The 26,729-nt window shown below is 41.7% G+C and overlaps 1 protein-coding gene across 1 annotated transcript in view; it reads left to right on the top strand.

Annotated features, from left to right (window-relative positions):
* The window catches only part of CTNNA3 (catenin alpha 3), a 987,819-nt gene that overhangs the window by 788,036 nt on the left and 173,054 nt on the right, over positions 1-26,729 (top strand). Inside the window, 1 exon segment of the mRNA XM_030569668.1 lies at positions 9,844-9,995. Within this exon segment, the coding sequence (XP_030425528.1) occupies positions 9,844-9,995 (152 nt within the window).

The raw sequence follows: 26,729 nt of genomic DNA on the forward strand, positions 1-26,729 counted from the left end.
TAGGAATTTGGGGCAAAATCAGTACTTAGTCCTGCTAGCGAAGGCAGGGGGGCTGGACTTGATGACCTTCCAGTTCTAGGAGATAGGATATCTCTATTATTATCATCAGCCAATCTTCCTGGAGTTACTAAATTGCCGATCTCTACATAGTCCCAGTCCACACTAGCATAAGTGATACAAGATCCACTCTTTGGTGATAGCAATGTTCTGATCATCTTGTTCTGGTACAAAACCCCTAAACACCAAACAAACCCAGTTTGTACAGTACAGCACAGGGTGGCAGTAAGTATTCAAGATTCCAGTAAATCTATAACAATCTTGTATTTATAGCATTATTATAGTCCAGTGAAACTCTTTCCTTTATTATTGACCTCCAAATCAACTTTCACAGCTAAAATAATGCGTGGCACATAAGTCCTTAACACATTTGTTCAGCTTCATTTTCCTGAATATGACTTCAATTTTGTTTGTTGAAAATGGTCAATTCCCATTTATATCTGTTTTTAAATAACAAAATGATTCAACTCTGAACAAATCATCCCTTTATACACTGCCCCTTAAGTGTTCAGAGGTTTTACCACATTAAACATAAAATTAATAATAAACAACATGTGATAATGCATATACGAGTTTGGCTGTTTTAGGGTTTTTTTTCCCCACTAGTTAACGCTTAACTCCCTAGCTTAAGCAAGACATAACACAATATTCATTAGAAACAATCCAGTTTCAGAGTTTCTTTGGGTTCCAAGCTTGTGACTTACCTTTTCTTTTCTCCCTCTACCCCACCCCCACCAACATAATGAGTAGCTATTTTCTTTTCTGTTCACAGATCCTTTCTGTGGAAGTGAATCAAATAAAATGGCTGCTCCATAGAAAGGGTATTCTTGCAGCTCCACAGTTTTATAGTTTAGGGACTGTCCAAAAAGTTCAAAGACCCCACTAACAATCATCAGAAAAATGAAGCCCTTTCCTGGGTTACATAACAATGTACAATCAGTTTAAAATTACAAAAGAAAGGTAATCAATTTTAATTATAATGATTCATGGTACTTACTTGACAGAATTCTAGGTGTCAGTGTTAAAATACTATGTGCATAGGGTCGTGTACTAGAGATCTGATTCAGCTCCCATTGATGTCAATGGAAAGGCTTCTATTCACTGCAGTGGCAATTAGATCAGTCTTTTGGTGATATAGGTCTGTGAAAATGGCTGCATAATTCTTTCTTTTGTTATCCTCCTGCATAAATCTCTTTTGCTCCTTGTACGAGGCCAGTTATTTGGCTTGCTTCATAGGAGGCTAGAATAGTCTAAAGAAAATGCTGGCAGCTGGAAGAATAGAATGAAACCTAGAAGTCAGGTTTAATCTCAAGAGTTCCTACTTGCAGCCATCCCTTCTGCAGAGCCTACAAACTCAACTCTCAAGAAAGAGATATTCTCATTTACCCCAACTGGGAAAGATTTCTTTATTGGGGGTGGGGGGACTGGAGGAGATTAAAATGGAAAAAATAAAAAGAAATGTCAGGAGGGTTTATGAACTGAAATGCAAAATGCATACTATGTGATTCACTTCTCAGAATGTGTATGTCACAATCATAATAAGGCAGTCATTGTTTAAAATGAAATGCACCCAAATCTGTAAGTAAAATCCAAGAATACAATCATCAAATCTTCAGTGTGCTAACTAGTGTGGCCTACCACTGTTTTGCATCTATCCTTGTATATCAAAACACTGTCACCAACTTACATGCTTTTTTGGAACATTGCCAATTACAAATACGAAACTGATTTGAATGATGCTGAAGAAGTTGGGCAGAAGTGTAAATCTTCTAAAATTTTACATTTTGAATTTATTGTCCTGTTGTCTGTGAATTTGCTTCCAAAACTATGCACGATTTTGATGTAACAAATTTGAAAATATAGGTTTGGGGTAGAAATCAGTTTTAAATTCCTACTTGGCAGAAGATTCTAGGTTCTAACAAACCAAGTGCTCCTAACAACTCTCAACTTCGTCTACTTCCATCTCTCCAAAAGCCAATGACAGCTGATTCCACCCATCAGCTGTCTCTCTCATCAATCATCATTTCTTCTCATCCTCATCTTCCCTAGGCTTCCTCATAGTTCTGTAGTTTTTTAATTGCTTCCTAATAGGCATAGCAAAAACCTTGATATTCTCATCACCTCTCAACTTTTTAGAATAAATTGTAATTTAAAGTGAAACTGGAGCATAATGTTTTTAGTATGAAGTAAAACTCTCAGAGAGAGGTTATGTTCGGAATGGGAAAAGTTAAAAATGGGGAAGAGAGGGAAGGTAAACATTAATAAAACCTGGTGGAAGGAACATTGAGTTGTTTTCCCTTGTGGGTGGTGGACCCAAACCAGCCCTTTCACAGTCCTGCTGTCAAGAGACCTACAACTACCACCGTCCACCCCCACAAACAATTTCTGCTGCCACAGATACACTAGGGAATTATGGAATCTTACATCTCATCCAAGCTACAGCAGTCTGGGGAGCAGAGGTCTTATAATCTGTGCTGTGCTAGTGCAGTGGTTCCCAAACTTTTTCTGCCGCTTGTGCAGGGAAAGCCCCTGGGCCGGTTTGTTTACCTGCCGCGTCCGCAGGTCTGGCCGATCGTGGCTCCCAATGGCCGTGTTTTGCTGTTCCAGGCCAATCGGTGCTGCTGGAAGTGCCGCCGGCCGAGGGACGTACTGACCACCGCTTCCAGCAGCTCTCATTGGCCTGGAGCAGCGAACTGCGGCCACTGGAAGCCGTGATCAGTCGGACCTGTGGACGTGGCAGGTAAACAAACCAGCCCGCCCGCCAGGGGCTTTCCCTGCACAAGCGGCAGAACACGTTTGGGAACCACTGGGCTACTGTATGTCTGAAAAGGAGAGAGAAGACATTTTTTGGCAGCAAACAAAAGGAAGAGGGGTAAGAAGTGATCTTTCTGTCTGCTGGTTCTTACTACATAACTATGGGGAACTTGTTGCATAATTTGTCTGCCATGCCAGAAAGTACAAGTAACCTTGATTGATTGTACACAGTTTAATTGTTTCTGTTAGGTTAAGCTTTCCATACACAGAAACTTTAGCATAAGATGCTAAATTAATCCTACAAAAATCATTTATTGTTCTTGTTCTTCTAAATAATCGAGAATGGGGAAAAAAAACAATAGTAAGTTTTGTGATCTTTTATGTTACACTCTGCTCCATGTTTAAGAATGAAGATGAAGCAAGTATTTTATGCCTTCACAGCTTTTATTTTAAGAAAAAGTATTAGCCTTCCTGATGACAACCTTTACACTTGTTATTACAGAATCTGTAATTAAATATGAACAATAATATTTTAAGATGTAGAAGAGATATCAAAGGCACACAATGGCAAAACTTCTATGTAAGTCCTCACAAGCTGTTTGATATAAGATTGTGATAAAATGTATAGTGACATTTAATTACATAAATATTAGAAAGCTTTAAATTAAGTGTCTGTACCACAGTGTAAGAAAATTTAGGAACTATTTAGTCCTTTTTTATTTATTGTAATGCATGGTTAGTTACAAAAAAAACCAACAAAAACCATAGATGGTTAGGGTTTGAAAGGACTGCTTGCACAGGGTTGCACTGAATGGCATAAAGATGCTTTGATTGTCTTCCTCTGCACTAATTCTATAATTATTTTGGTCTATTTTTGAATGCTTCCAATGAAGGTGTGCGAACTATTTGTTGATTCCACTATAAATAGCCTGCCACTCAAGTTTGTGCCAGAATACTCACATTGTATTTTAAATCCAATGAGTTGGCCAATGCAGATGTCTTAGTTTGGAAGGCTATTCTTTTAACATACCATAAGATGACACACAGAATACGTTCATAAAATTCATTTCCCAAAGAATACTGGTAGTGCTCAATTACCAGACTTATTTTCTGCCCTGCTGAAAGGGAAAACTGTAGCATCTCAGTTATCATTCTATATGTAATGACTAACAAATGCTGATCTTTCTTTTTTAAATCACAACTAGTTTAATTCTCCATGGAAAACTAAAATCAAGATTATAAACCAAGAGTAACTAATATTTTTATAACAGAAATGAACATTTTAATATTTTAGTGGAACTGGAAAGCTGCAACAGTTCATCTAACTTGAAAGGGGATAATGTAATGGAAAATGTTATCCAGAATGGAACTACCACATGAATGTAGTGTTAGTGAGTCTTACTGACGTGCAGAGTGGAGAAAGAATTTTAATTAGTATTTTAAATGTCTATCTTAATACATACCAAACAAACCTCAAGTGCTGATATGAACAGAGAAAAGTGAAAGCACAAAGACAAGAATAAAAAAGTTGAGATTCCATGAATAGTGGATTCCAAAGCCAGAAGAAACCATTGTGATTGTCTAGTCAGACCTTCCTATATAACACAGGCTGTAGAACTGCCCCAAAAATAATTCCTAGATCATCTTTTTGAAAATCATCTAGTTTTGATTTAAAAAATGTCAGTGATGGAGAATCCACCAGGACCCTTGGTAAAATGTTCCAGTGGTAAATTACTTGCCATTAAACATTTACACCTTATTTCCAGTCTGATTTGTCTAGCTTCAACTTACTTTCAGCCATTGGATTGTGTTATACCTTTCTCTGCTACACTGAAGAGTCCATTATTTATTTATTCCTCACGTAGATACTTGTAGGCTGTAATCAAGTCACCCCTTAACCTTTGCTTAGCTAAATAGATTGAACTAACAATTAGTCTGGGAGCATAATGTAGTAAAATCTCATTCTGCAGGCACGTGAGTGATATTAAAAGTAAGGACTATGTCATTTGATTTGTAAAATCTACAGAATCATAGTTTCATTGATGTCACTCTCTGCAGTGTGGTGAGCAGACTTGATGCCTTCCCCAACTCCCAGCTCCAGGTCCACCACTTGGTGGAAAGTTGATGATACAATGTCATAACAAATTAACCAAGTTGGGTATCATTCAAAAGCCCTTTCTTCCCAAGCACAATGGTATCAAACACGACAAACCTGGAACAATTATGTAGAAATATTCAAGAAAATATTTAAAAATAAAAAAGTATGTGTGTGTGTGTGAATTGCAGAAATGCATTGCTTATATTTAAAAAAAAATTACGTTGGTTAATCCCAGAGAAATTAGCCTTGATGTGTAAAACTGAAAACATTTATTCATCAAAGCCATCTCTGTATAGGACTCCCCCACTTGACATGCTGATCCTGTCCACACCACACTCCTATCTCCATACAAGGTAAATATTTCAGACATAACTGGTGTGACTAGTCCATCCTCTATGACCCACCCTGAAAGTGCTCAGAATCATTAAATATCAGGGTTGGATGGGACCTCAGGAGATCATCTAGTCCAACCCCCTGATCAAAGCAGGACCAATCCCCAAATGGCCCCCTCAAGGATTGAACTCACAACCCTGGGTTTAGCAGGCCAACGCTCAAACCACTGAGCTATCCCTCACTGAGACAAGCAGTTATGAGGTCAGAAATGCACTGGAGTCCTATGCTGAGTTTACATTTGAAGGGCAACATTATGACACGCAAAGCTAGGCTGGTTGATGTTCTCCATGAAACAAACAGAAGGGTATGTTTATACCTGTGATCAGGATGGCAAATTATCAAGCAATGGAATGGCTCTGGGATGGTCAAGGATATCCAAAACTACCATCCCCTCTCTAGCATGTGTGGATCTTAGAGGATGGACTGATCCTACCAGCTATATGTGAAATACCATGTACACCCAAATCAGTCCTTCAACTAAGCAAATGCATGTGTGCAAAGAGTTGATTTTTAAACATTTTGTTGGCTATACCTACATAATTGTTCTAGGATTGTCTTCACAGAATCATAGAATATCAGAGTTGGAAGGGACCTCAGGAGGTCATCTAATCCAACCCCCTGCTCAAATATAGTATATTTATAAACTGGAATAGAAAAATCTGTCCCAACATTGGATTTTTAGATTTTAACATTATTGCATGATATAACTTAGCACTTGTTGCTCTTTATTAGTTCCAGCCTTACTGAAAATGCAGAATATTTGGGATTCCATTAATTAACTGTCACTATAGGAACTTCAGCAATTTGGCTTGTTTAGACAGGGAAATCTTTTGCATATTCAGTGAATAGCAGTAAATGACTAAGTAATTGGTGTATGAATGGATGTGTTTTGAGACTGCTAAATAAAAAAGGAATGGAGCAGACCTCACTTCATGGTCCTTCCTCAAATGTATCTGAGATATAGAAAAACAATGAGGAGTCCAGTGGCACCTTAAAGACTAACAGATTTATTTGGGCATAAGCTGTCATGAGTAAAACACTCCACTTCTTCAGATGCATGCAGTGAAAATTACAGATACAGGCATAAAGATATTGGCACATGAAGAGAAGGGAGTTACCTTACAAGTAGAGAACTAGTGTTGAGAAGGCCAATTCAGTCAGGGTGGATGTAGTCCACTCCTAATAATTGATGTAATCATCATGAACTGGTTGGATTATGAACAGGAGGCTGCCCGGCAACTCTCCAACACCACATTCTACAGGCCACTATCCTCCAGTCCCACTGAGGAGTACCAAAAGAAACTACAACATCTACTCAACAAACTCCCTGCTGCAACATGGGAACAAATCTACATAGGCTGAGCTTTGTGACTTTGTCCTCATCCACAACCATTTCAGATTTGGAGACAACTTATACCTTCAAGTCAGCTGCACTGCTATAGGTACCTGCATGGCCCCACAGTATGCCAACATTTTTATGGCTGACTTAGAACAACTCTTCCTCAACTCTTGTCCCCTAGGACCCCTCCTCTACTTGAGTTACATTAATGACATCTTCATCATATGGACCCACGGGAAGAATTCCACCATGATTTCAACAATTTTCACCCACCGTCAACCTCAGCCTGGACCAGTCCACAAAAGGGATCCACTTCCTAGACATTACAGTGCAAATAAGTGATGGTCACATAAACACCACCCTATATCAGAAACCTACTGACTGCTATACTTACCTACATGCCTACAACTTCCATCCAGGATGCATCACATGATCCATTGTCTACAGCAGAGATCAGCAACGTTTGGCATGTGGTCCATCAGGGAAATGCACTAGCGGGCCGGGACGGTTTGTTTACCTGCAGCGTCTGCAGGTTTAAACGATCGCAGCTCCCACTGGCCACGGTTCACCATTTTAGGCCAATGTGGTCTGCGGAAAATGGCAGCCAGCACATCCCTTGGCTGAACCTGCAGACGCTGCAGGTAAACAAACTGTCTCGGCCTGTCAGCGGATTTCCCTGACGGGCCACGTGCCAGAGGGTGCTGATCCCTGGTCTACAGCCAAGCCCTAAGATACAACAGTATTTGCTCCAATCCCTCAGACAGACAAACACCTACAAGATCTTTATCAAGCATTCTTAAAACTGCAGTACATACCTGGGGAAGTGAGGAAACAGACTGACAGAGCGAGACAGGTCCCCAGAAGTCACTTACTACAGGACAGGCCCAACAAGGAAAACAACAGAACATCATTGGCTATCACGTAAGCCCTCAGCTAAAACCTCTCCAGCACATCATCAATGATCTACAACCTATCCTGGAAAACAATCCCTTGCTCTCACAGACCTTAGGAGGCAGGCCAGTCCTTGCTTACAGACAGCCCCAGAACCTGAAGCAAATACTCACTAGCAACTACACACCACACCACAGAAACACATCCCTGTAACAAATTGATTTGATTTAGTTGAGGATTGGTCCTGCTTTGAGCAGGGGGTTAGACTAGATGACCTCCTGAGGTCCCTTCCAACCATGGTATTTTATGAAACCCCATTGCCTACTCTGTCCCCCATATCTACTCTAGTGACACCATCAGAGGACCCAATAACATCAGCAGCTCATTCACCTGCACATCTACTAATGTGATATATGCTATCATGTGGCAGCAATGCCCCTCTGCTATGTACATTGGCCAAACCAAACAGTATTCATAGAATCATAGCTTATTAGGGACCTCAGGAGATCATCTAGACCAATCCCCAACTAAATCCCCAAATGGACCTGCTCAGGGATTGAGCTCACAACCCTGGGTTTAGCAGGCCAATGCTCAAACCAATGAGCTATCCCTCCCCTCTTTACCTTCCACAGTTGTGGTGAATGCCCTTTTCCAGAAGATCAATATGGCAGTCAGTCAGTATCATATTCCTTTCCTACTCCCAACAAGCTGGAAAACTGACCAGGGGATGTTGAGGGAACACAGAGTGTTTAGGAGCTGGACAGAGCAAATAAGTGGGGAGGACAGGAACAGAAACAGGTACAGTCTGTGAAGGTGGGAGGCAGCATGTAAAGCAAGATTGGATAGCCTGTTCTTTCTGAAACTGGGCTGTGGGCAGTAAACCATTATCAGTCATTGAAAATGCACCAGACAGAGTTAAGGGGAGTTAAATGATTCCATAGTGCTGCAGAAAAGGAGATACAGATATAGTAACTAAGGGGAATGCCTCCACAGGCAGGCCCCTGAAAATGTTCTAGAAATTCCTACTGTACCAGTAGACGCCTGGAGCTCCCTGAAACCTTTTACATTACCTTTGGACAGCTCTGTTCTGAGTGACAGAGCTGAGTATTGAACTTCACATAATCAATGTATCAGATGACTATTTACTTCAAAACGACCTTACTTCCCATTATTTTATTTACCAACTCTTAAGCAGCTTTCTATAACTTTGGCTAACTGAAACTATCAATTTCTGTTCTTAAATTATGACAAGCCATTTAGATTCCTTTTTTTAAAATACAGGTTTGAGGTTGTGTTTAAATTAAAGCTGAGCACTCTATTAGCTATTAAATCTGATCACGGGTGAAAACCACTTTCATATCTTGCTGTCAGTTTCAGGGAAAGGTGAGGAGTGGGAAAGGAAAGTTTTTATGTATTTGGAGTGACACTCCTCTGTATAGAAGTTTGGTGAAAAGTCATGTATTTGATTAATATTAAGACTGCCTTTTCTATGAATGGCCTAGTTACCACTGTTATCAAGTGCGTTGAACATAATCTTTTCTTACTCTCCTTGACTCTATAGTTAATTACAGCATGAAATAACAATGTTTTAAAAGCATTCACACAGACTATTATGTGAACCTTGAAAAATTGCTTAGAATGCTACACTGATTGACTCATCATTACTATAGCTTGTACAAATTAGGGTTGCTTAAAAAGTTGTATGAGTAACTAACCTGTCTGATCTTTTACTTAAAATGCATTTGAAGAAACTTATGCTTTACACAAAGTCTTATATACCTCAGATTATTTAGCAGTTAAAACCCAGGTAATGTTGTGCTCAAGTGATTATTTTCACACACTCAGTAACACAGGTGGACTTTAGCTTTTCACTGATTTTTGTTGTTGTTGTTCAGAAAACAATTAAGCAAAAAAACCAATCATCCAACAAGTGTTTTGCTCACATGCCAGAATGAAGAAGTATCAGAAAGTTGGAAGGTATCCCATTCCTTAGGTTATATCTAGAGTTGCTCAGGAATTGTCTATCAAAAAATGTGTTTTTGATGGAAAATTGCAGTTTTTGCAAAATTTAAATTTTCTGTGGAGAAAATTCAATTTTGCCAAAATGTTTTGAGGTTTTTCACTGGAAAAATTAAATCTCCTTTTTCCTCTCTGTCCCCACCCAAACACCAAAGCCACAAATGACAAAAATTGTTTCCATTGATAGTCATTTTATTGTTTTCACATTTTAACTTTATTTTAAAAGTCTTCATTCCACAAACTGATTCCCTCTTTGTTTTTTTCATTTATTATAACTTATTAAATTTTACAGTGATTCCAGAGTTTGTTACTCAAGTCAATATTGCACTGGAGGGCTTAAGCAGGAACACAATGCATCAGTTTGATGACAATCAGTTTGTGGACATCTCAAAGAAGGTCTATGATACAATTCATGACATCAGATGTTCAGTCATGATGATTCGGGTAAGTCTCTTCATTCATACCTTCACTATTCATTAACATTATTGAGCAGTTGGGACACCATGGAACATTCACAAGAATTTAAAGCTAAATAAGGTACCATTGCCAAAAAGTTCAGATCCAGATTTGCACAGTTCCAGACTATGCTGGTGCTTTGATTCTGGGTCACTTGAATAGACATGAGTATAATTCTAAAAGGTCAGAGCCATCCATTTTACACAGAACAAGTATGAAGTCTCTGAAAAAATTTAACATTTTTAAAAAGAAAATCAGCACAGAAAAAATAGTGTATATTCTGGGTCAGCCCAAAGTTAAACAAATTGGGACTATACACTCAGCAATGTCTGAATGAGTGGATTCCAGATAAGAGTTCAGTTGTGCAAACTCCTTAGCCTTGTTCACTAATCTGCTGAAGGGGGGACTGTCGCATCATCCTGGTAACCCTTTTTGAAACTTTGTCACCAACAAATTGAAAGGAATTTTAGATTGACTTATTTCCATCTGATAGCTTCAGCCCATTTTAAGTATAGTGACAAAAGATATACTTACCAAAATAACTTATCAGAGAAGCTCTTAATACTCTTGGGCCAGGTCCACACTAGAGCGTTATATCGATTTAAACAGCGTTAAATCGATTTAACGCTGTAACTGTCCACACTACAAGGCACTTAAAATCGATTTTAAGGGGTCTTAAAATAGATTTCTGTACTCCAGCTAAACGAAAGGAGTAACCCTAAAATCGATTTTACAAAATCGATTTTGGGCTAGTGTGGACGGAAATCGAAGTTAATGGCCTCCGGGAGGTATCCCACAGTGCACCAGTGGCCGCTCTGGACAGGTGAAGGAACTCTACTGCTGGCCAGGTACACAGGAAAAGCCCCGGGAACTTCTGAATTGCATTTCCTGTTTGGCCAGCGTGGAGCTCTCAGCAGCACAGGTAACAATGCAGTCTCCTGAGAATAGGAAAAGAGCTCCAGCGTGGAACACACAGGAATTATTGGATCTGATAGCTGTATGGGGAGAAGATTCTGTGCTATCAGAACTGCATTCCAGTAGACGAAATGAGAAAACTTTTGAAAAGATTTCTAATGCCATGAGACAGAGAGGCCATAGCAGAGACTCGGTGCAGTGCAGAGTTAAAGTGAAGGAGCTCAGACAAGCATACCAGAAGACCAAAGCAGCAAATGGCAGATCCGGATCTGGCCCAAAAACATGCCGCTTCTACGCAGAGCTTCACGCAATTTTAGGTAACTGCGCCACGACAAGCCCCCCCTTGTCTGTGGATTCAGAGGTGGGGGTAGTAATCTCAGCCACTGCTGATGATTCTGCGGACAGCGAAGATGTGGAGGAGGAACAGGAGGAGGACGAGATGGCAGAGACCACACAGCACTCCATTCTCCCCAACAGCCAGGAGCTTTTCCTCAGCCTGACAGAAGTACCCTCCCAGCCCTCTCAAGCCACTAGCACAGACAATGAAGCCATGGAAGTGACCTCTGGTGAGTGTACTTTTTTAAATAAAAACCATAGTTTAAAAGCAACCATTTTTTAATGATTGATTTGCCATGAGGGCTTGCATGCAGTAGCTGGCATTAAAGTTACTGGAAAAGTCTGTTAACATGTCTGGGGATGGAGCGGAAATCCTCCAGGGACATCTCTATGAAGCACTCCTGGAGGTACCCCAATAGCCTTTGCAGAAGATTTCTGGGCAGGGCAGCCTTATTCTGTCCACCATGGTACGAAACTTTACCACGCCATGCCTGGAGCATGTAATCGGGTATCATTGCATGACAAAGCCTAGCTGCGTATGGCCCTGGGGATTGCTGGCATTCAAGAAGCATAATTTCTTTTTCTCTTTCTGTTATCCTCAGGAGAGTGATATCGTTCATGGTCACCTGTTAAAAAGTAATGTACTTTATTAAGGGGACAGAGATGACCATTCCTTCATTTCTGCTTTCCTGCTCCTTTAATAAAAAACCTTTCCTAGCAGTTAGCCATGTGGGGGATGGTAAAAACCTGCACATTCCTACGGGGAGGTGTCTCTAATGGCGCTGACCATTTTAGCATTTGGGCAGCAGGAATTATCGCTGCTAATTGCCAAGGCATAGAGGGTTGAGGGGGGGAGGCGGTAAAGTGACCTGCCATTACAGCAGACATGCAGAGTAGGGGGGGAAACCATTCACAATTTTCCTCTAGTGCTTAACCTTTCTGATGGCATAAGAAAAGAAGCAAAAGATTAGCTTTTTAGCAGTTTGGCTGCCAAGCATGAATGTTACCTGTTAATAGCCAGGGGTACAGGGTAATAAAAGAGGTTGCACGGTTCACTGCCATTAGCCTTACCATCTCCGCCAGCAAGCTGATTTGTAATCCCCGGACCTGCGTCTGTGTTGATCTCTGACACCACAGCCGCAAGCACTAAATACTAAAAGAATCCAAAGGCGACCTTGTAGTGAAGTGACATGTGCTACGTATGGTGAATAGTGTAGTTCACTGTGAAAGAGTATAACCATTGTTCTGTGAAATGTATCTCTTATGATCCTTCTATCACTCTTTTCCCCCACTCATGCAGCTGCACATTTTTCAATCCTCCCTACCACAGTCCAACGGATAGGTCAGATAAGGAGAATAAGGAAGAAGAGGACACGGGAGGAGATGTTCACAGGAATAATGGCAGTAACCCGCAGTGAAAGAGCTCATCTGGGGGAGTGGAAACACGTGGTTGCAAAGTACAGTAACGCTGCCAGTGAACGTGAGGACAGGAGGGACGCTCGAGATGAGATGTGGTGTCAGGAAGATCAGAGGTGTATGCAGGAAGATCAGCGGTGGCGGGCTGCAACGCTGGAGCTGCTGCGCGATCAAACTGACATCCTCCGAAGTCTGGTGGAAGAGCTGCGGGGTCACAGAGTGCCACTCCAGCCCATGTTTAACCTCCCTCAGTACTCACCATGTCCCATATCTTCCACACCCAGACGTGTAAGAACGCGTGGGGGAAGGCTTTCTGCACCTGCCCACTCCACCTCTGTGGACAGTCCAACCAAAAGGCTGTCATTACATTGAAATGCCCTTAATGGCATTTTTCTTCCCTCCTATACTCCTCCCAAACCACTCCCGGGGTACCTTTTCATTTCTTTTACTCTTCTTAAAAGGACATGCTATTCAAAGGCAGTGGGAGGGTGGGTTGGTTACAGATAGTAACTTTATTTCAATAAGCAAGCTGTTATGGAAGGATGGAGGGAAGCTTGCTTGCAGCAGCAGGAGTCAATACATGGAGGGGGAGGTTCATGAAGGGGAAAGAAACACAGCAGTCACACCGTACCCTGGCCCATGATGAAACTCGTTTTCAAGGCTTCCTTAATTGCCTTTGTCTTCCCTCCCTCCCTCCCTCCCATCCTCCTCCAAAAACCCCTACTTATGTATTTTTAATCACATGCTTTTAAAAGCAAGAGGGAGGGTGGGTTGCTTACAGGGACTGACTTTTAATAAAGAATACAATGTTTTCTACAGATAGTAACTTTATTTCAATAAGCAAGCTGTTATGGAAGGGTGGAGGGAAGCTTGCTTGCAGCAGCAGGAGTCAATACATGGGGGGGGAGGTTCATGAAGGGGAAAGAAACACAGCAGTCACACCGTACCCTGGCCCATGATGAAACTCGTTTTCAAGGCTTCTCTGATGCGCACCGCTTCCAGGTGTGATCTTCTAATTGCCCTGGTGTCTGGCTGCGCGTAATCAGCGGCCAGGTGATTTGCCTCAGCCTCCCACCCCGCCATAAAGGTCTCCCCCTTACTCTCACAGAGATTGTGGAGCACACAGCAAGCAGCAATAACAAAGGGGACATTGGTTTGGCTGAGGTCTGAGCGAGTAAGTAAGCTTCTCCATCGTGCCTTAAGACGGCCAAATGCACATTCTACCACCATTCTGCATTTGCTCAGCCTGTAGTTAAACAACTCCTGACCACTGTCCAGGCTGCCTGTGTATGGCTTCATGAGCCATGGCATCAAGGGGTAGGCTGGGTCCCCCAGGATAACTACAGGCATTTCAACATCTCCAACTGTAATTTTCTGATCTGGGAAGTAAGTCCCTTGCTGCAGCCGTTTAAACAGGGTAGTGCTTCTGAAGACACAAGCATCATGAACCCTTCCTGGCCATCCCACGTGGATGTTGGTGAAACGTCCCTTGTGATCCACCAGTGCTTGCAGCACCATTGAAAAGTACCCCTTGCGGTTTATGTAATGGGCACCCTGGTGCTCCGGTGCCAAGATAGGGATATGGGTTCCATCTATGGCCCCCTCACAGTTAGGGAATCCCATTGCAGCAAAGCCATCCACTATGACCTGCACGTTTCCCAGAGTCACAACCTTTCGTAGCAGCAGCTTAATGATTGCTTTGGCTACTTCCAGCACAGCTGCCCCCACAGTAGATTTGCCCACTCCAAAGTGATTCCCGACTGACCGGTAGCTGTCTGGCGTTGCAAGCTTCCAGAAGGCTATTGCCACTTGCTTCTCCACTGTGAGGGCTGCTCTCATCCTGGTATTATGGCGTTTCAGGACAGGGGAAAGCAAGTCACAAAGTTCAAAGAAAGTGCTCTTACGCATGCGAAAGTTCCGCAGCCACTGCGAATCGTCCCACACCTGCAAAACTATGCGGTCCCACCAGTATGTGCTTGTTTCCCGGGCCCAAAATTGGCGAGGAATGGTTAGAACCTCCCCCATTGCCATCAGGAGCTCCAAAGCGCGGGGGCCCGCGGTTTCGGAGAACTCAATCTCCAAGTCCTCTTAAGTCTCGTCGCCGCGCTGCCATCACTGCAGCATCCTCTCCTGCATTTGCTGCTCATGGTTCTGCATAGACAGCACGAGAATGCATGAACTGTTTACAACATCCACGATCAAGGTACTGATCAGACCAGGATCCATGCTTGCTGTAAAATGGCGTTTGCTCACTTCAACCAGTAAAAAACGTGCAAAATGGCTGTCTGCTGCTTTCAGGAAGGGAGGGGGTGAGGCTGTACCCAGAACCACCCACGACAGTGATTTTTGCCCCATCAGGCACTGGGGTAGTAACCCATAATTCCAAGGGTCAGGGAACACTGCAGGAACTGTGGGATAGGTACCCACAGTGCAACGCTCCTGAAATCGATGGACGCCAGGGACCATGGACGCACACCACCGATGTAAGGTACCCTACTGTGGACACGTAAAATCGATTTTATAAACCCTGTTTTATAAAATCGATTTTACTAATATCGATTTTAAGCTGTAGTGTGGACGTATCCTTGAAAAGAAAACTTTTGTCTTTGGAATGAACAGGATATGAACCCAAATGAATGAACCCAAACAGCAGGTTTTCCCCAGAATAGGGTTACTAGATAGCAACTGTCAAAAAATGGGAAAGGGGGTGGGGAGTAATAGGCACTTATATAAGAAAAAGTCACAAAAAATGGGACTGTCCTTTTAAAAATGGGATATCTGGTCACCGTACCGCAGAACTACTTCACTGCACAAATACCATTGTAAATGGCTCTAGATGTACACTGAGCTATACTATCAATACACTCAGTCTGTGTTTCAGAAACAAAATATAAACATTCCAAATAAACTCCACTTAATAAGTTTGTTTGCCAAGGAATGAGGTCTTTTTTTCTCCTCTATCAGTTAAGGAGAAACTGGGAAACAAATTCTGAGCCCTCATATAGGGTTTATTACAGTCTAAAGTAGAAAGTTTTTCTGTGCTGCTTTAAAAATATTGGTAGCATATCACTTAGTTGGCATCGGTGGGTGTTGAGGTACTCAGGATCTTGTAGAATTGTGTCCTTGCTGCTGTGGCTTCAGATATGAAACTCTGATTATAAATGAAATGAAAGTCCTATCTTATTGTGTGTGTGGTTTACTGTGCTTTCACTCCACCTATCATGGATTTTGTTGTTAAGTGCAAGCAAATTTCACTGTCATTAGCTCAATATTAAATGCTGCTGTGCTTTGCCAATGCCATTGGACAACAGGAATGTAGTGAGGCAGTTACCGTCCCCACTGCCCCTGCTCCTGAGAGAAAAGGCTAGGCTGACTGGGGAAGCAGCCACAGCTGGGGTCATACCCCAATCAGGCCACAGCTGGCCTTATAAATGGGCTTTGAGCCAGGGGATGAGTCAGTCTCTCTCTAGGTATGGAGAGAGAAGGACCTGGCTGCCTGGGAGAAAGGGGTACCTGAACTGGAGTAGTGCTAGGGAATAGGGCAAGGGAGCTGGGGATCTCCAGCCTGGTAAACTCCCAGGCTGCAGGCCTTATGCAAGGCCTAAAGAAAGGTACTAGCATTAGGCAGAGGCAACTGGTCCAAACCCTCCTTGCCAGTGATGAGTGGTTTATAGACTGAAGTCTGCCCCAGTGAGCGGGTCTAGAGGATGACTGGCTGTAGCCAGGGAGGTAAGGTGGGGATAGAAAGTTGGGGGTTCCCCAGGGAGAGGAGACCTAGAGTGTGGGGTACTACTGGGGCAGAACTCTGAGGTAAAGGGCACTGGGGTCCAGGCAGGACATGAGGCCTGAGGCAGGTGAGCCACCAGCCTGCATAGGGCACTCTGGGCTGAAGTTGAGCTAATTCCCAGAAGCACCAGCAGGAGGTGCTGTGCTGGTGAGTCATCGCTTTGCTACAGGGAGGACAAGACACATTGCTCTGGAAGTGAAGAGATGGTTGTATTAATGCCACTTGTGGTGATGAGGCCAGAACGGACATTTTTTAGTTCTACTGAACTAGTGAAGATGATGTCTGCTGAAATGTAGCTGATGCATTAACTTAGATGGAATATGTGGGCCAAAAGAGCCAAAGGTGTTACCATTACCCTGTAATTGTCCAGCATTAAAGCATTTTAAACAAGGTTTGAGGCTTGGCATACAGAGTCCTCAGCCTGCTTAGTACGATGGCAAACACCATTAAATATCCTTTTCAACCTTTTATTAGAGAGACAAAAAAACAAGGAAAAACAGTTAAGTTTGTCAAGTATTAAGTAACACTTTCATTTGAACAGCCTTGTTCCTTTTCCCTTCAGTTGGAAAAAGTTTTTAGAAGAAAAAAACCCTTATGAAATGTCTCTTAAATGATAATAACTGTCCTTTTTTTGGAGATGGGGAGAAGATACAATTGTTGCAGTTGCTGTTAAGTCTCTTGTTTCCTAAAAGAGAGAACAAGACAAACACACAAAAAAGGGAGAGAAAAGAATGATAGATAAAGCAGTTTTTGTCTCTGACATTCACTCTCACTTGCAACCTCACATGCTGGGCCTGTGTTTTTCCAGCAGTGGTCTTATCAGCTGCTCCAAATCCTGGCAAACTTGTACTGGCATTGGGCTATTTAGGGCATTGTTTGTAGTTGCCTCTCCAGTCAGGGCTGATAGAACAGTCTTTACCATGGAGGTGCTGAGAGCCATTGGACTGAACTGTAAAAACCTGTTATGATGGGAACCACTTGAAGCCAGGGGCTGCGGCAGCACCCCTAGTTCCAGCACCTATGTCTCCAGTCACATGCTCACAATAGTGTGGCCAAATATGCAGTCTGGGCTGACTAACCTGACTCTTATGAACAGAAGGCAAAAGGAGAGAGCTAGGAAAGAAAATACATGAGGTGAGGGAAGGAAGAAGAGACACCAGGGGTGGGAGGGAGATGAAATCTTACATCTCAGGTAATATTTGGGATTTAGCTGCAGCTGCGGGAAGTGGCAGTGGTAGTGTCATTTGTGTGCAGGCCCAGACTGGGCAGGACTACTCTCAAGAGTAGGATGAAGATGATCTGGAGTTCCAAGAGACCAGGGCGGTAGCAGCCTGGATGGTAAAGCTCACTGCAGGCATTGCTGGCAGACAGCTGCTGCTTCTGCTAATTTGTCCCCAAAGTCTTTTCTTTTTAAGAACACCTGAAGGGAATGTTGTCCATCCTTTCATTGTTTCTTCTAATCTGCCTAATTTCCAGCACATGAATTCTGATTTCTGGTTCCATACTTTTATTGTTTACCAAGCATGATCTTAAAAGAGTCCCTGAATTTATATTAGTGGGCCTTTTTGTTTGGGCTAATTTGACCTTTTTCTCTCTCTCATTTGCATCTTTTCCTACCGATATTTTTTGTTCTGATATTTTATAGATTTACTCCCTTTTTAGAGTTGAGCTCACAATTAGGGTAAACTTGTAGGCCCTTTATTACATCATCTGTCATTTATAATGAAATTCCTTTTATAACAAAGAGCATGTGTGCGCACACATGAAAAATAGACATCGCAAGTAGTGGACTCAACTGCATTTGAATGGTCACCAGTAAGCAGCAACAACAAAGTCCTGTCCAAAGCTCAGGAGATAAGAAAAGATTGTCATGAAATAGGACATCTGGACTTTTCTATTTCATGAGCTCCACCATGCAAAGAGTGATGTGAGAAGCTTTTTAAAGGTTCACTGGAATGACAGCCGACACTTCCCGCTCCCCAAGGGACATTTAGTGGTGTATGCTGCCAAACCAAGAGTAAAGCATTTGACATTTGCATTCCTAATGAGAGACAGTCCATTCAATGCCAGGCTTATTTCAGTCTACCTATAAGGAGCTTTAGTAAAACTGACTTATTCAAGCATATGCAGTAACCATAGCAGCCAACATGAGGAAGTGTAGAGTGTTCTATAGCAAACTGTAGGAGCTCATTGATATTATGCCAACGTGTTTCTGATTACATGGGATTTCAGTACTAAAATGAGGGAAGGAATTGTTGATCAAAATATAATTGGAAGATGTAAATGAACAAGGACACCAATTCAGAGTTCTTTTCAACATCAAAGCAGAAGCTCTGCAGATCAGCTCCACAGGAATCATTTCAGGCATGTAATTAGAGAGAGAATATTTTAAAAAGCAGTACTTCTTATCTGCAAAATGCTGCCAGATCCCATTATTAACTCAGTCTTTCAAAGTTAAAGCTTCACTTCAGATGTGTAAAAACACTCACTCTAGCCATGCAGGTATAGCCTCAAAAACACTGGAAAGAAGCTTATTGTCAAATAGCTGTTCAGCAATGACACTATACTATGGGGGGCAGGGTTTGAATCTGGATCTCCTATGTCTCAGCTGAGTGCTCTCTCACTCGGCTGTTAAGTATTGGGGGATAGGACATGTGCCAGTAGCTCCTCCTCATTTTTATTAATGGGAACTAAGTCGCCCTGTACATTTAGCCCAAAAATTTGAAATGTTTAATTTGGAAAATAGCAAAATGAACCATTTTAACACTTTTTTCCAAATGCTTTTTCTGACCAAAACAATTACCCAGAAGTGACACAGATTAATGAAATGTTTCAGCCAACCTGAATCTCTTTATTTTCAGTTTAAAAAAAAAAAGTCACCTGATACTCGTGCTATACTTGATCACTCTAGAAAGGGATCCAGTCTAATAGTCAAAACAGATCTTAGTTTGGTGGAATATGGAATCAGACTTCTAATCAGTTCAGTGCTTTCAGGACACAATGCAAAGCCAGAAAAGTGGCCTCTTTATGGCACTATACAGCCATGGTGACAGTTATGGCATTTGATAATAGGTGCTATCTATTATTTATCATATTTCTGAAATGTCTATAAACTATAACCACTAATAATGAGTAGTAGTAATTCCAAGACACAAAATTATGTTAAAATGGAGTTAAGGATAAAAACCATTACAAGGAAGTAAGTTGTAATTACCTCAAAACCCAGGAAATCCAGAGATGAGGTTACCGTTAAAAGAAATCCAAACACGGTAAGGTAAAAAAATGCAATTAAGGGACCTATGATTGATGTATTTTAGTGGTGTGGTTTCAGATGAGTACATTGATGTTTAGAGGTTGACATTAAGATTTAGGGTTGTTGGGTTTTTTTTTGTTTTGCTTTTTTCCTTTCATGGTGTCTCAAGAGGACAGAGTGAAGTTTAACTGAGTAAGTAGGCAGCAGGAATGTAACCCTACTCTTTATTTCCCGCTGGCCAACAGAGGCAACTGTAGGCAATTAGGAGCACATGTTGCACCAGTTTTAGGAGTGAGCCACTGGGTAGTGTCCTGTTTCATGCTTAGGAACTCCTCTGGGACACTGCAGCTCCACAACATGTCTAATATGGGCCAGTGACTAGAGGCTAAACTCGGAGGAGGAGATGATAATATCAGGAGATAATTGGTCCAAAGGTGCTCAGATGACCCACAAATGGTGGTTGGTATCTATAAATGAGGTATAGGTGAGAAAGGGGGGGGGTCCATACCAGTCTAGAATGAGCCCTCGGGTGTGATGGTGTCAGGACAAGGTGCTCATTGTCACATATTCCATTCTTGCGTCATGTGGCCTTTACCACAATTTTTTTTGACCTCTTAGGCCCTTCAGTGCCACTTGGAATGAGACTAAAATAATACAATCAGTCAACTGTAAATGCATTTTACTTTTATTTACTACTCACCAGCTTTGACTCTTGTTATGTAGGTCTGACCATTTAGCTAGTGCATTTGATCAAAACTCTCTTAAATCTAAGAATTGACAAGAAAGGAATTCATAACAAAACATGTCTTAGACTGATCTGGCACCATTAAAGGAGTTTGGTAGAGTTACACAGTTCCTCTGCATCCATTCAGTTGCTGGAAATAAATACTTGTCCACATTGTTCTTTCTGGGTATAAAACCATTGGTTTTGCTGGTGCAAATGCTGAAATACGTTATTCTAAGGCTATTTTTAGTGTGCCTAAAGCTATTGATTAGACATAATATGGAATTAAGATTTCACTTGAATGTGAAGTGAGACATTGGCTTTTCAAAAATAGCATATGGGTTCAAAGTGAAAATGGAGAGTGGAGTTTTGGTTCATGGAACTGTTTGTGAATAAGGTGAGCAGGTTCTGGCCTGTTATCTGTGTTCCATTTTGTTTGATGTGAAACTCAAAAGCTGTAATATTTTGAACATCTACAAAACTCTGGATGAGAGAATGCTGCCAGAGACTGTACTTGAGAATGGAGAGAGGTGATATGAAATACAAAGTCAAAAGTGTGTGGGAAAGCACAGAGGAATCAGATAGACACTGCTTCCTGAGCAACATAGACTCATAGACTCATAGACTCTAGGACTGGAAGGGACCTCGAGAGGTCATCGAGTCCAGTCCCCTGCCCTCATGGCAGGACCAAATACTGTCTAGACCATCCCTAATAGACATTTATCTAACCTACTCTTAAATATCTCCAGAGATGGAGATTCCACAACTTCCCTAGGCAATCTATTCCAGTGTTTAACTACCCTGACAGTTAGGAACTTTTTCCTAATGTCCAACCTAAATCTCCCTTGCTGCAGTTTAAGCCCATTGCTTCTTGTTCTATCATTGGAGGCTAAGGTGAACAAGTTTTCTCCCTCCTCCTGATGACACCCTTTTAGATACCTGAAAACTGATATCAGGTCCCCTCTCAGTCTTCTCTTTTCCAAACTAAATAAACCCAATTCCTTCAGCCTTCCTTCATAGGTCATGTTCTCAAGACCTTTAATCATTCTTGTTGCTCTTCTCTGGACCCTCTCCAATTTCTCCACATCTTTCTTGAAATGCGGTGCCCAGAACTGGACACAATACTCCAGTTGAGGCCTAACCAGCGCAGAGTAAAGCGGAAGAATGACTTCTCGTGTCTTGTTTACAACACACCTGTTAATGCATCCCAGAATCACGTTTGCTTTTTTTGCAACAGTATCACACTGTTCACTCATATTAAGCTTGTGGTCCACTATGACCCCTAGATCTCTTTCTGCCATACTCCTTCCTAGACAGTCTCTTCCCATTCTGTATGTGTGAAACTGATTGTTCCTTCCTAAGTGGAGCACTTTGCATTTATCTTTATTGAACTTCATCCTGTTTACCTCAGACCATTTCTCCAATTTGTCCAGATCATTTTGAATTTTGACCCTGTCCTCCAGAGCAGTTGCAATCCCTCCCAGTTTGGTATCGTCCGCAAACTTAATAAGCGTACTTTCTATGCCAACATCTAAATCGTTGATGAAGATATTGAACAGAACCGGTCCCAAAACAGACCCCTGCGGAACCCCACTTGTTATACCTTTCCAGCAGGATTGGGAGCCATTAACAACTACTCTCTGAGTACGGTTATCCAGCCAGTTATGCACCCACCTTATAGTAGCCCCATCTAAATTGTACTTTCCTAGCTTATCTATAAGAATATCATGCGAAACTGTATCAAATGCCTTACTAAAGTCTAGGTATATCACATCCACCGCTTCTCCCTTATCCACAAGGCTCGTTATCCTATCAAAGAACGCTATCAGATTAGTTTGACACGATTTGTTCTTTACAAATCCATGCTGGCTATTCCCTATCACCTTACCACCTTCCAAGTGTTTGCAGATGATTTCTTTGATTACCTGCTCCATTATCTTCCCTGGCACAGAAGTTAAACTAACTGGTCTGTAGTTTCCTGGGTTGTTTTTATTTCCCTTTTTATAGATGGGCACTATATTTGCCCCCTTCCAGTCTTCTGGAATCTCCCCCGTCTCCCATAATTTCCCAAAGATAATAGCTAGAGGCTCAGATACCTCCTCTATTAACTCCTTGAGTATTCTAGGATGCATTTCATCAGGCCCTGGTGACTTGCAGGCATCTAACTTTTCTAAGTGCTTTTTTACTTGCTCTTTCCTTATTTTCTCTTCTAAACCTACCCTCTTCCCGTAAGCATTCACTATACTAGACATTCCTTCAGACTTCTCAGTGAAGACCGAAACAAAGAAGTCATTAAGCATCTCTGCCATTTCCAAGTCTCCCGTTACTGTTACCCCCTCCTCATTGAGCAGTGGGCCTACCCTGTCCTTAGTCTTCCTCTTGCTTCTAATGTATTGATAAAAAGTCTTCTTGTTTCCCTTTATTCCCATAGCTAGTTTGAGTTCATTTTGTGCCTTTGCTTTTCTAATCTTGCCTCTGCATTCCTGTGTTATTTGCCTATATTCATCCTTCGTGATCTGACCTAGTTTCCATTTTTATATGCCGCCTTTTTATTTTGTAGGTCACGCAAGATCTCAAGGGTAAGCCAAGGTGGTCTTTTGCCACATTTTCTATCTTTCCTAACCATCGGAATAACTTGCTTCTGGGCCCTTAATAGCGTCCCTTTGAAAAACTGCCAACTTTCCTCAGTTGTTTTTCCCCTCAGTCTTAATTCCCATGGGACCTTGCCTATCAGCTCTCTGAGCTTACCAAAATCCGCCTTCCTGAAATCCATTGTCTCTATTCTGCTGTACTCCTTTCTACCCTTCCTTAGAATTGCAAATTCTATGATTTCATGATCACTTTCACCCAAGCTTCCTTCTACTTTTAAATTCTCAACAAGTTCCTCCCTGTTGGTTAAAATCAAGTCTAGAACAGCTTCCCCCCTAGTAGCTTTTTCAATTTTCTGAAATAAAAAGTTGTCTGCAATACAGTCCAGGAACTTATTGGATAAATAGCAGGTATTCACCAGTACTTTTAAACCAGGATGCACATGGCTCACTAGCCTTAAGTTACTCTTGTCATTGGTTTATAAGTCAGTTGACTTAGTGGAGTGACACCAAGGATGCATTTGGCCTAATGCCCATGAATGTTTACCACGTGAAAGAGTAATCCTCTTAAAAATATTATAATGTTCAAAAAGACTCAAGTAGATTCAAAGGCTCTAAAAATTGTGAAAACCGATCCAGGCACTTGAACTTCAAAAGAAGCAGATTTGAGATGACAGTTGGGATTTCCATAGGATTCTGCAAAGTTTTTCAGTTGGCCCTGTAAAGACATGTTCTCATTAAAGAGATGACTTTAGCCATGTATTTGCTAAAGGGCATTCAGCTTGCTATTTGTGCTACTTGATATCTCCTGTGTATATTAGGGGCAAAATTATGTCCCCATTACATCCAGACACTTACAACTATTGGAGTTAGGTAGGTGTAAATGAGAATTTGGACTTTGCTGTAGATGTATTTTTAGAGCTGTTGATTAATTGCAGTTAACGCACACAATTAACTCCCAAAAATTAATCACAATTTTAAAAATTAATCACAGTTTTAATAGCACTTTTTAAAATAGAACACCAATTGAAATTTTTTTTGGATGTTCTTCTACATTTTCAGATATATTGATTTCAATTACAACACTGAATACAAAGTGTACAGTGCTCACTTTATATTACTTTCAATTACAAATATTTGCACTGTAAAAAACAAAGGAAATAGTATTTTTCAAATAATTTCATACAAGCACTGTAGTGGAATTTCTTTATGGTGAAAATGCAACTTACAAATGTAGATTTTTTTTGTTACCTAACTGCACTCCATAATAAAACAATAAAACTTTAGAGCCTATAAGTCCGCTCAGCCCTAATTCTTGCTCAGCAATTGTTCAGAGAAACACTTTTGTAGCCAGCATTGCAATGTATTTATGTGCCATATATGCTAAACATTTGTATGCCTCTTCATTCTTTGACCACCAGTCCAGAGGACATGCTGATGATGCTTGTTTAATTAAGGCATTTTTTTAAATGTACCCCTGATGCAGGCAAAATGTCACAGACAATACTCTCAGTAGGTATCTTTTCCCCAAGACTATGAATGGGAGTTAGGCTGACGAGAAACAGGGACTCTGTTTCAGATGTGGAGATTTCTAGAAGTGGGCCTCTTTGCCACAGCTACGAATAGAAAATGCCATCTGTTCTGTTCAAGGGGAGATTTGGTGTGTCTCAAGGAATTGTGACTTTTCCTCCTCACTTGGCCAAAGAAGCTATTTTATGAATTTCCTCTGATTCTCAAAGTGATAAATTCAGAACAATAAGACCAGAGTTATCCTAATAGCCCTGGCATGATCAAGGCAGGTATAGTTTCCTTGCCTTTTTTGCCTATCTCTTTGTCCATTGATAAATCTTTTAGTCACTCCTCAGCTCCACTACCAAGGGGCCAGTCGGCTGCTATATTCCAACTTCAAGGCATGGCTCCTCAATTGTTCACTGGGGTAGAGTTGGTCTATTCTGCAGATATTATTAAATGGTAAAAGATTCTACCAGAAATACTTACCTTCAAAGGTGGAGATGAGTTAGTCAATGGTGTGAATTCCAGAATGCTGTCTCTTAACCTGCCTCACTGCTGTTTGTTCTGGAATACCTGCTGCAACTAAAGAAAATGGGACGATCACTTAGTTCTCCCAAGGTTCATTTGGCTGCCTTAACAGCTTTTCACACCACTATTGGGGTTTTTTGCTGTATGCTCACCATACAATCGTAAAGCTCATTAAATGTCTGGATAATCTCTTACCCCAGTTTGGGACCTTAATTTGATTCTTAAAAGTCTCATTAAATTTCCTTTTGAACTGATGGCTATCTGCTCCGTACTGAAAACTGCCTTCTTAATGGCTATTACATAAGCCCAGAGAGTTGGAGAGATTCAGATCTTAATGGCAGACCCTTCTTTCTCACTGTCAGTATTCTACAAGGACAGTGTTTCCTTATGACCACACCCCAGGTTTCTTCCTTCAGTGTCTTCTGAATCAGATAACTTACCTACCAGTTTTCTTTCCAGAAACCACATAATTCCAACATGGAGATTTTCTTCCCTATTGTAGATGTCAGAAGGGCATCTAGATGGAAGGCAAGGATTAAATTATTTTGTAATGCTCCTAGCCTGTTTGTTTTGTGTGCAGACAGATCTAAAGGCTCTGCTACTTCTACGCAAAGACTATCAAAATTGATTTTGGGGTGTACTAAAGCTCATAATAGTGTTGCCAGCATTTCACCCCCTACAGGCATGTCAGTTGACTTGACAAGATATACATCTATGGCTCTACTTAAAAATATCCCAGTATCTCAGATCTGCAGAACTGCTACGTGATCTTTGGTACATACCTTCTCCAGACACTATTCCTTAGTTGATGCCTCTAGAGCTGATGAGGCTGTTGACAATGCAGTTCTTTCCTCTGTGCTGGACTCAGTTCCAAAACTTCCTTTTCCTTATGGGGATACTGTTCGGGAGAGGATGGGGCCCTTGAAGTAGAGCACCCACAGGGACACTACTTGAAGAAGAGTGAGGTTACTCATCCTGTGCAGTAGTTCTTTGAGTTGTTTCCCACTATGGGTTCTCCATTACCTACCTTCCTTTCCCTCTGCTTTGGAGTTTCATTCTGAAATGCTGTGGAGAAGGAACTGAGGGCAGTTTGCTTGTGCAGCCTGATATAGCCTTGGTGTGGGACATGAAGATATCAGAAATGCATGCGTAGGCTTAACAGATGTTGCTTGTTAGAGGGCTTTCCCTTCACCCTCTCCTTTGGTTCTTGTCATGCAGAAGGAAAGCAGAAGAGCAGAAGACCAGAAGTCTGAAGTGCAAACAATGCAATGTTTATTGGGGTTAGTTTCCAGAAAACGTGTCCCATAACTGTAATGCTGCAAAGCCTTGTTTTCCAGTGTTCCCACTCCCCCCTTTTTCAGAAGGAATAATTATACCTGAAATGTACGACCACAGTCCCACCCCTTACAACTTATGGTCATATTCCATTTTGGGGGGCTGTAGGACTGGGGTGTTCATTCCCACCCCTTTTATACCCCATGGGAGGGGTAAGGAGTGAGGCTGTGCTCCCATCAGGGGTAGGCATTTTGCTTCTCTTTTAGTGTTTTTCCTCCCACCCTCCATCCCCTCTTGCCCCTCCCAACTGGTTGCTTGACTTTGCCTTAAGATAAGGAGTAGAGGCAGTCTTCAAATGTGCGCTCATATATTACACTCCTACCATGCC

This window comes from Gopherus evgoodei, chromosome 7, assembly GCF_007399415.2.
Source record: "Gopherus evgoodei ecotype Sinaloan lineage chromosome 7, rGopEvg1_v1.p, whole genome shotgun sequence".
NCBI lineage: Eukaryota > Metazoa > Chordata > Testudines > Testudinidae > Gopherus > Gopherus evgoodei.